Below are 10,987 nucleotides of genomic sequence, written 5' to 3'. Positions count from 1 at the left end.
AGGACCTCTAGGCTGAGAGCAGAGTAGTGGGCATGCTCAGATCCCCTCCATTTGCCACTGGGCAAGTGGCTGGACAGTAGGGCTGTGAGGCACAGAGGGCAACCTCCCTGGAAGGCTGAGTTAGGAAGACAGTGCTGCAATCCTAGAAGGCGAGAAAGGGGCCGTAGGTGAAAACAGAGGCAGAGTGACAGGATACAGACCATGGCAGGGAGTGTCGGCCTTCAGCTAATCCCCAGCGTGGCCAAGAATGGTTGGTGTGGCAGCCATAAAGAGGAGGCTCATTTCTTCCACTCCACCTATCTCCCAGGCAGCTGTTGGAGCAGGGTTGCTGGAACCGTTTCTACAGCCTTGGATCCAAACCCTGTGTATGATAGAAACCACTTCAGGCCAGGTAGTTCCGCACCACCTCCATCATCCCTGGTTCCTTCAGTTGCAGTGAGACAGCCTGCAGTCATTTCCACCACATGCCCATGATCTTTTCTTTCAAAGGCGCTAGAAGAAAGCTGGGTTCAAATCACAGCAGGGCTGACCCAGCCCTTCATCTTTCCTGCCTTAGGCAGGTGGCTGGTCTCAATGACCTCCTGAAGGTTCTTCTAGCCCTAGGATTCTATGATTCAAGAGCTATGGATGGGTTAGCCCATCCCTTCATTATTTTGTCCACCAAAGAGACCTAATTTACAACAGGTCAGTTTTGATCAACAGGTTTGCATTCCCCTTGTCTGTTGTTCAAACAGGCACAATCTTAACACAGACCTTGAGTTACAATGGGAGGCCTTTTCATTTGTACAGAGATTGTCTTCTTCTCCCTTTTGCTCCTTTTTTCCCCCATCATCATTCACTGTGACAGGTTTCTGTGACATTTTATGCACTTTCACTCCCTTCTCACGATTTGCATAACTGTGCGAGCCCAATTATTACAACACGGCTCCCCTAATCTTTGTGTCACCCACACATTTTATCAGCAATGGTTTTACAATTTTTTCCCTGCTCATTCATAAAATTGTTAAGTAATAAGGGCCAAAACTAATCCCTGGGAGATCTCACTAGAACCATGTCTACTTGACGATGATTCCCCATTTACAATTACATCTTTAGCTTTGTCAGGTCATATAATGTGTGCCATGTTAATTTTGCATCGTTCTAGTCTCTTAATCAAAATGTTGCATGGTACCAAATTAAATGCCTTAGAGAAATCAAGTCTATTACTTCAACACTGTTATCTTTTTCAACGAAACTTCCAAACTCATCAAAAAGGATAGCAAATAAGTTGCAAGATCTAGTTTGCATAAATTCATGTTGACTCACCTTAATTATACTGACTTCCTTTAATTCTTTATTAATCAAGTCCAGGATCAGTGGCAGGCTGACACGCCACTAAGTTCCCAGGTTGTCCTGTTTACTATTTTTAGGCATTTGCACAGTCTAATAATAAGATAATACCTGTCACAAACTGACTGTTGTAAAAATTAACGAACACAGTTCAAACCATGGCTGCATTACAGGCCTTCCTCCTAGCTTCCCATCATCGCCTCCCCATAACCCTGCCTTGTAAACACACTGGCACAACTAGTCATCCCTTATTCCCTCTCCACCAGTGATGACGGGGCACTTCCTGGTGTCCTGGACCGGGCATCCAAATCTGCAGTGTTTTGAGACGAGCTAATGCCATGCTGGGCAGTGTGGGCCACAATCATGCAGGTGGTATTCTCCAGACAGGCCTGCAAACAGGTCTGCAGGGAGCACCATCTTGCCTTCAGTCTGCCCATTGCATGCACCATCCTGCCAATGCTAAAGATGTCGCTGAACCTGCTTTTGCCAAGGCGCACGGAAGCCAGTGGATGGTTTTGTGAGCCCTGAGACGAACAGATAAACAGTGTCTCCTGAAATAAGAGAACGCACCATCGTGTTAATTCAGATGGGGATCGGAGCCCAAAGAGTCAATGGTGTAAACATAGCTAATCACCATCAACAAAGGGTGACCTCATGGCTTGAGGAGGCAAGCATCCTAGCTCCATCCTTCCCCCAATTGTGGCCGCTGTTGGCTGCTGGCCTCTGCCCAGCTCGCCCCCAACCCCACCACACACACACACACACACCCCGCTGGCCCCCAGCGCAGGGTAGCACAGCCATGGTGCTCCAGGGAGCTGGTAGGCAGGGTGTTTGCACCCTCCTCCTACCTCATCTTTCCAAGCCGAGCCACCAGCCCCAATTCTGGGAGGAAAGGCAGCCTGATGCAGCCCACACCTTGCTTACCCCAACCTCTGCCACCCCAATCACACGCTCCTTATACCTGCATGCTGCAGGAGGGAGTCTGGGTGTCTCTGGTGGAGCACAGGGTGCACCAAGTGAAGCAGTTTGGCCAGAAAATGTCTTCTGCAGTCTATGACACACACCACCCCTCCTCGTCACGGTCCACTTTTAAACAAAATTTAGAGTTTGGTATAAAGACCTCGGCCTGCTTTGTGCCATTGCAAACACTATTAAAAATTCTTAAACCCTTTTATTAAAGACATAGAAAAAGCAGGAAAAACAGTTAAAGCATTTGACATGTAAAGTATCTGGTAAGGCTTTTTCAAAACGTCTCTTATTCCGTTTAGCTTGCGAGAGCTTTTAAAAGGAAAAAATAATCCTTATAAAAGAGTCTTTTATATGGTATCAAAGATGGTAGTAACTGTCCGTTGTGGAGAAAAGTTAAGTTTCATGAAATGGGCTGCAGAGTATTGGTATTCAACTCCAATCCTGTCTGCTTAGCATGCAAATCAAAACAAACACGCTATACAAGAGGGGAGAGAAATGACTAGCAAAAACAGAAACTCCAGCTCCTCGCTCTGATCTTGATCATCACTTGCAAACTCACAGCTGGAAAAGCATAGCACAGGCTCCTACCTGGCCACATGCAATAGCAGCACTGCGTAGTGTAAACAAAGTAAATGGTGCAGAGAGGTGGTAAACCCTAATCACCCAAGAGTTCTGAAGGACTCAGCTGTCCAACTGCAGAACTACTAACTGTGGTATGGAACCTGTTGCTCCAGTTGGCCCATGAGCCACAGAGCTGAAGGGTAGCCAGTGTATTGCTCATTTCCTAAAGGCTACAGAGGTGATCCTACCTAGTCTCAGTACCAGGCACATTGGTTGACAGAAGAGTAAAGAACAGAATTCTCAGCCACACTGAGGAACATGATTTGCTGCGGGAGAGTCAACCTGGGTTTTATAAAGGGAAATCCTGCCTCACCAATCCTCCCTCTGGTCTTGTGTCCACCAGTGGGGCAACTCCACACTCCCCCTCACCCCCATAAGAGAAGCCCTGTCCTTTAGCTACAGGTACATTTCACTTCTGAGCCATGCACACTCCCTGTGCCCCTGGGAGTCATCTGGTTCCACCCTCACATACACATCGTTAGGGCATTTCCCCCAGTGCCAACACTTGTGGATGTCCAGCCCCAGGTCAGTTTCTGAACATGTCGTGGGTTGGCTATTATTCTCCGAGCATGACTGGCTTTCATTCACAAGCGGCCCGAACACCGGTAAGAACAAAATTTTATTCACATGTCGCCATGCAGGACATCTGCTGCGTCTGCCAAAAAAGGATGGATTCTGAATGAGAAAACGTAAAAAGTCCAGTGAGGTACCTGCACCCTCAGGCTCAGACAAGCCCCATCCCCCCACTCATCTGGCAATCTGGGTTGTTGGACAAGGATAGTAGTGGCTGTCAGTCTGTGTTCCAGGATATCGTTCTCACTCAGCTTGGTCCACATAATCAGGCCCACCAGATGCTAGGAGCTGGCAGACTTTGCCTGCTGGCAGGGTGGGAGTCAATAATATCGGCACCGGGCCCCCTTGGAGGTCCTCACCTTCCAAAAGGGTGGATCTGTGAATTTTGTGTCAGGCCTTTTTAAGCGAGAGCCCTGGGACATTTGGGACTTCACTTTGCTTTGCAGCTTAGAGAAGGTTTGTTTGAGGCACAGCAAGATCTTCTTGAGAACTGCTCCTTTAGGAGCGGGTGATGTCGTAGCTCGGGGAGCCTTTGGAGGAGCAGCATCAGCACTTCCCATTGTTTCCTGCCTGCCTTGTGGAAGGCCTGTTGTGCTGGTTGCAATGGACACTTTCTTTGGTGGCTTCGTACGAGCCCTTCTCCCCAGTCCGTCTTGTCTCTGGCTTCTGACGGTTGGAAGGAGCAATACAACAGGCTTGTTGCTGTCGTCTAATGACGAGGCGTCTTCCAGCACCCATCCCTGTGGAACTCCCTGGGATCTTCTGGATGAGTCAGCCCCTGCAGAGCCACCGGGCCTCTTCTGACGAAGTTTACGGCACTTTTTACAGATGCTTGGTGGTAGCTGGTCCTGGGACATCTTTGAATTCTCAGTTCTGTTGGACGCAGGTGGATCCATGATGTCTCGCAGACTGTGCAGCTTCCCAGACCCTGGTGTCTCCCCCTGAGGTTTCTCACACTCAGTCTGTCCTGGATAAACCTGGCGGCACCGCTGGCACACTGAGGACCCCACGGGGACGTGCTCTGCCAGGTCCATCAGGTACTTTATCTGCAGGGTGTGTGCAACCTGCCCAGCAATGAGCGAGACTAAGATGGACCTTGCCAGCTGCTCAGGGTCTGGTGCATCTGGGGCCACCTGGGGTGGCTGGTTCCTGGAAAAATCTGCACTGTGTTCTCCTGCCAACACCCCTGGCCTCTGGTCTTCTCCCAAGTTAACCTGCCTCCCCACGTGCAGCTCCAGCGTCTCCTTGGGCCCTGTGGCGCCATCCACACGGGGAATGGGGTTTCTCACCTCACTCATGGAAACATGGAACTTCGCGATAAGTGAATTCTCGGTCACCCCAGCCCCTGGCAATGGAGGTGGCGATGCCAGCTTCGCTTCTGCCAGAAGGACGCCAGGCTCTGCAGTACTCTGGGTCCCTGCCACTCCATCGCTCCTGCCAACCTCTGGGGTGGTATCTGGCACTGGTGTTGGGGAATCCATAGAATAAGGGGAGCCTGTGCTTTGCCAAGCACTCTGCAATGCTCTGCAGAGCTCCGGGGTTTCTTTCCCACTCAATGCCACTGCCCTGGAATCCTTCCGGGAGTAAGCCCTGGCCAGCTGCTGTGTGGCGTCTGTAGATATGGCACGTGCGCCCTCTGTCTTCCTCTCCTTTGGGACCCTCAGCAGCTGAGGAAAGGGCCCAGCATTCCTGGACCATGGCTGGTATGGTGAAAAGTAGGGCCTCACCGTGCCCCCGCCAGCAGGATGGGGAAGATGGCCTCCCTCTTCCGGGGCAGGAGCCATGAACCTCCTCCGGGAATCCTCAACCCTGCTGGGCAGCCCCCACCTCTGCTGCACTTGCATTTTCATTATGTGCAACTCGAGCTGCTTTTTCACCTCATTTCCCAGGAAGAGAAGGTCCCCAGGGACTGGAACCACCTCAACCCTGGGCTTCATCTTCCAGGCGGACGGCTTGGGAGCAGGAGGTTGGGATTTCCACAGGGTGCCCGGCAGTGCCCACTCCTGATGCAGCTTCTTCCACTGCACGTGCCAGTCCAGGTTCTCCCTCACCTCCCCAAGCAGGAAATCTGTCTCCCCGACACTGAACTTCACACTGGCTTCCCCGGCTGCAGCAGCAGAAGGCAGCTTGGCTGGGGGCTCTGGATACAGGGTGGGCTGCCCCCGTGGCCTGGGAAGATGAATACGTTTAATGTCGAGTTTGTCAGGATGGGAAGACACTTTCCCACTTGGGAATGCTGCCATCCCACCCTTCCCCAGCTCTCCAGGAGGCTGGAGGGGCCTGGCCAGGCTGGTCTCTGTCAGGAGGAGACTGCTTCTGTGCGACTCTCGGACCACGGTAGGAAATGCCTTCCTTTGGATCTCAGAGCATTTCTCAGCCACGTGATCCTGCAGCAAGGCCGCCACGGTGGGCACAAGGCTGGCTGGGCTGACCTCAGGGGAAGGTGTAGCCCTGGGGGCCTTTTGGGGCAGGGATTCTGAGGGGCAGACACATGTCTCCTGGATCTCCTGTGGGAGCGGGGGTCTGGAGTCGGCTCTCACAGGCTCTGGGACCTGTACTGGGAGTCCCTGTTCGGACCCATCTGTGTGTAACTCCAGTGGCTGTTCTGTGTCCCGCGCACCCTGCAATGGCTCCCCCGGGGTGGGGGTTTGCAGAGCGGCTGATGGGAACAATAGTTCAGGTTTCTGGGGGTTGAGGGGCAAGTCCTGCTCCCCCTGGAGTCTCTCGGTGCCCACATGGCAGTCCAGCTCCTCCCGGACAACACTGCTCAGGAGAGGGAACCTGCTCAGGCCAAACGCCAGCCTGGGGTCGCCCTCCGGTACCGGCACAATGGTGTTGACCTTGGCCAGCGACTTGGTGCACAGGGTAGGAGCTCCCAGCTGGCTCTGCAGGTGCTTCCACTGGATGCCGACATCGAAGCCATGAACCAACATCTGGTCCAGAGCCAAGGGCTGCTCCGGCCAGTCTTGGCTGCTCTGACCAGAAGGCCTGGACGGAGAAAGGGCCTGCGGGCGATGAGCGACTCCTTCACGGCCCACCACAGGCACCGTCTGCCTCATGGGGGAGAGGGGCTCTGACCAACTCCAGGAGGATTTTCCCAGGGACAAAGAGCTGGAACTCCACAGGTAGGAGCTGAAGGAGTCCGTGGAGGATGAGGAGAAGTCACTGCTCCCAAAAGTCATCATGCTCGTCCTGTGGGAGACAGCAGACAGGGACAGATGAATTGTGCGAAGGGGGCTTTGGCGCATTTCCTGACTATAGTGCAAGGGGGCAGCACCAATGCGTACCTCGCACACTCGGACACACGTCAACAATCTGCATAACACAGAGCCCTGGGACAGCCGGCACTCGCTTTTCTGATAACCTCTTCTTCACATGGAAATGTACAGCACCTAGCGCAACAGGTGCCAGAGAAGGACCTGTCTACTATCCCCTGCCCCCTGAATGCTACCCAGTTCCGGGATGTCATTCCATGGCATTTCCCTTCAAAGGGAGCAGGGGACAGTCCCAGACAGCTGCCGGCTGGACAGAAGGGTTTGAGCCCACTTAGAACTCTTGTGTTTTCTCAGTGCATTTGAAATTAGACAGTCCCAACCCTCACTGTCACTGGTACCTCACCTTGGAATCTAAACCCTCTTTGTGGCTGTTTCCCTGGTATTTTAGGGTCCTTTGTGTTTGCCTTTCCCTGCTCGCCCCTGCTCTGACTGTCCCCTCGCACTTAGCCCCCAACCCAGTGCCTCCTTCTGTGGCCTTACGGTACGAGCACTTCATCCAGGTGTCTGAAAATGTACTGTATCCTCTCTTCCACCATCTGGAGGCTCTGAGCCAGGGGGAGATTCTCCAGAGGCTCCCGGCAGCTGGGGAGCAGACAGAGCAGACAGTTGAGTGCAGGCCCTGATGTCAGGCCCTTATCTACCACCGAGTGCAGCCCTGAAAGGCTCCCTGCCCCATTCTCCTCCAGTACAGCCCCCTGCTTGGCAATACCCAGGCCTTGGTCATTCTGGGTTGGGCTTAGCTGGGTTGTTAGGTGATCCCTGAATCGAACTGACAAGGGGAGAGTGCATCCTGCTGTCAGCATGTGTCAAGTCCCTTCCATCGGATAACAGCCTGCTACAGCTACCCAGTCATGGAGCCACCTCTTCAGTGCCCCTGGATGCTTTACGCTGCACGGCTGAAGGGGCAGGTGTCAGATCCAGCTGGGACCCCGAGGGAGTCATTACACAAGAGGTCCCCTGTCTCCTTCTCTCTGAATAGTGCCGGTCTCAGCCCAGCCATTGCACCAGAAAGGAATTTCTACCTCCATGAGCTCTACGCCTCACATCCCTGGTGTACACGGGGCTGCTCCCATAAAGCATTTTCTCCCCTGGAGGGAGGGGAAGATGGTGCAGTCCACACACACTAACCCTCCTTCTCAACCCACCAGCTGCATGATGCTAGAGGAAGGGAATGAACCACTGCACAGTGCATGGGGTTGAATTAGAGAGGGCAACTTCTGCTGGGTGGGAGTGGCTGGTCTGGCTCTAGAGGAGAGTCACTCTTCACCTGGTGCGCAGGGCAGGGGAGGGGTGACCAGGGCTGCTGCCCCGGGTGGGTGTAAGATGCATGGCGCTAGGCTAGAGGAGCGGACTGAGCCGCTGCAGGATTTCCGGAGGGTCATCACTTACCACATCTCTAGAGCTGGACAATCCTCCTCCAACTTGTTCTCACTGCATCCAAAACCTGTTGGAATTAAGACAAAGGAGACGTTGAGCTGCCTGGCGTCATCTGCTGCCTACCACTCCAGCACCACCCATTACAGGGAGAGCCTGCAAGCCGAGCCCCAGCCTGGGCCTGTGCACAGCTTCAGTCGCTCCGAATCGCCCACAGCAGCTGCAAGGGGAGGGGCTGCTTACCGCTCGGGTCCTCCTTTCTCTTTCGGCACCTCTTTTTCCTAGGAGAAGCCTGCAACACACAGAGACAGCGGCAGAGTCGTGAGAGAACCCCTAGTGCTGACGTCTGCCAAAGGGGATGGCCTTGCGGGGCCTTTGGGGTTACACTAGAGGAAACAGAACAGACCTCGAGTCACTCTTGACCAGGACTGGTCAATGAATTTCAGTCCTGGGTTGGACTCCTCAGCCAGGGTGATGCACTAAAAAAAGGAACAGATTCCCAGATGCCCAGGACACATCTCAGGAATTTGGGACTCTCACAGCAGCCTACCTGGCTCAGCTGAGCCTGACACATAAGGGCCTGTGAGAAGAAGAAAAGACTTTTCCCCTCCACTGGGAAAACTCTAAGATGGCCCTGCAAGCAACCATCTTGGTTCCAGTTATGGAATTCAAGGGGTCAATGTTCCAGTTCTCCAGTGTTCCAGGAACCAAGTCAATGTAGCCTGGAATCATACCCCTAATGGTCTGAAATTACAGTGGGGGAGGTCAAAATGTATATTGGGAAAAACTATTTCTCTAGTAGAGTAGCAAAGCACTGGGATGGGTTACTGAGAGAGGTGGTAGATTCCCCAGCCCTAGAGATTAAGTTCCATCTTGACAAAGTCCTGTCTGGGATCATTTAGTTAGGGTTGGTCCTGCTTTAGGCAGGGGGCTGTATGTGATGAACTCCTGAGGTCTCTTCCAGCCGTAGGAGTCTACGACTGTAAGAACCTCCTTAGTCAACTTTTTTTAGGACTCTTAGATGTTGATGATTCAGGCCTGTTGGTTTTAAAACACCTCTGTTTGGCTCCTGCATTAAGCTGCCTGCAACCCAGCCTTTCCCTCTCCCCAGGGTTCTCACTCACCTCTGATCTGGCGAGCCTTAGAACAGCATAGAAGATGAGAAACAACACTGTGAATCTCACAGCTGTGAAGCTGGAAGCCCAGTTCAGAAATAGGATGAGTGAACCCATTTTCTTGAGCTCAGGCACTGAGAATCACAACCACTCTCAAACCAGCAGCAAATAGCCAAGCTCCACCTGACAGCAGCTTGCTGCTCTGGCATCAGGCAGGTGCTGAAGTCGCCTCTTGAGGTCAGAATGGGGCTGCCCTCCTGTCATCTCCCTCAGCCTGTGAGCTGTCGATGCTGTTGTGAGATCAGGAGAGAGGCCAGGGCCACATGCCAAGAGAGCTGAGCTGCTGAGCAGGAGGCAGGGGAGAGATCGTCATATTTGCCAGGGAGATCCTGGGTCTTTTCACAGATTTTTGGCCATTCAGTCCCTAGATTAGTGAACTTTCCCCCTCCATAAGGGAGGGGCAGAATCCCCCAGCCTGAGGTGAAAAGCAGACCTGAGCGGTTCATCTAACAGTACCAGAGCAGGAACACTGTCCCTAACCCAAGCCTTCCAAAGCTGGGAGCTGGGCTCCTTCCAACTTATGAGAGCACCTTCATGACAATGAGATATTAAAACTGGGTGGCCAGCCTGTGGCCTGCACACCAGAATCCAACCCGCAAAGCCTTTTTATCCAGCCCGTGAAGCCAACAGCAATGTCATCATCCACGCCAGCCAAAGTGAGTGCGGGGTGCTGGGTCAGCAACCTCCACATGTGGCTCTTTAAGGAGCCATTTGCAGCTCCAGACACTGCCGCCACTGACTCCTCCTCCAGTTCCCCACGCTGCTGCAAAGAAATAACCAAACTCAAATTAATTGCTTTAACGGCCGGCTGTGCATTCCGCACAGCCCTACTGATTAGAGCTGCATGAGCAAAGCAGGAGGCAGGTGCCCAAGGGGATGTGAAATCTCAGAAGGGGGTCCAGCACATTAGGGTGCTTGGTCTTGGGCTCATCCACCTAATTCAATATCCTGAAATCTTACTGTTTTCATGTCTGTGCATTCACATCTCTATACTGATTCAGATCAGTTTTACTTTTTAGAAACTTACTTCCTTACACACAGTGAAAGGGTGTTTTCAGATCTGAAATTTCCCTGGGGTTGGAAAACATGAGCAAGGTTGGGGGCGGGGGGCCGTGCTCATCTCCAAGATGAAAAGTGGGGCCTGTCGTAACACTTTGCTCACCCTTGGATTGCCGTGTTTTTTATAAAAAGAATCTTCAGCTCTTCTCTTTCGGGCGCCCACAGCTATAATGGCCAAGTTCAAAAAAAAAACCAAACTCCTGATTATTTTTTATAAACAGCAAACATCCTCCAGTCAACAAGCCTTTGCCCAGGAAAGCTCACACTCCAAAATATCTGTTCGTCTTTAAGGTGCCACAAGACTCCTTGTTGTTGTCAAAGCTACAGACTAACACGGGTCCCTGTCTGATACTTATTACAAATCGCTGCCTGCGTGCGCTGTTCTGAACACAGGGGTTACAGTGTGGTGTGGCAGTATTTATTCAGCACCGTCCTGTATTCACATGCACTACAGCTCCTGAATTGTTGAGGTTTTTTTACCAAATTTGGGGGCGGGCGGGGGGGGAAGTCTCTTCTTGCTCTTGTGGCTGCCAACCCCTGTGCCACACGCTCGGCGCTCTCTGCTGCCACCGACTCGCTGGGGGGAATCCCTCTCCAATGCCCAGCTGACAA

General features: G+C 52.6%; 1 protein-coding gene across 1 annotated transcript; it reads right to left on the bottom strand.

The window, feature by feature from the left end:
• Positions 1–2,548: 2,548 nt before the first annotated feature.
• Positions 2,549–9,088, bottom strand: LOC142003767 (uncharacterized). Its single transcript, XM_074981035.1, has 4 exons — positions 8,385–9,088; positions 8,157–8,211; positions 7,248–7,349; positions 2,549–6,684 (listed from the first exon to the last, which is right to left on the bottom strand). Exons 2-4 carry the CDS (start codon positions 8,159–8,161, stop codon positions 3,813–3,815), a joined length of 2,979 nt encoding a protein of 992 aa, XP_074837136.1. The 5' UTR covers positions 8,162–8,211; positions 8,385–9,088; the 3' UTR covers positions 2,549–3,812.
• Positions 9,089–10,987: the final 1,899 nt, after the last annotated feature.

Source organism: Carettochelys insculpta, chromosome 30 (assembly GCF_033958435.1).
Source record: "Carettochelys insculpta isolate YL-2023 chromosome 30, ASM3395843v1, whole genome shotgun sequence".
Classification (NCBI taxonomy): Eukaryota; Metazoa; Chordata; order Testudines; family Carettochelyidae; genus Carettochelys; species Carettochelys insculpta.
This window is presented reverse-complemented; position numbering and strand designations above follow the sequence as displayed.

What these genes read in the sequence shown, in the direction of transcription:
- LOC142003767 (XM_074981035.1), bottom strand. An exon ending in CTGGATGAAGTGCTCGTACC is followed by an intron (nt 6,685 to 7,247) that starts GTAAGGCCACAG and finishes TGTCTCCCACAG; the next exon opens with GACGAGCATGATGACTTTTG.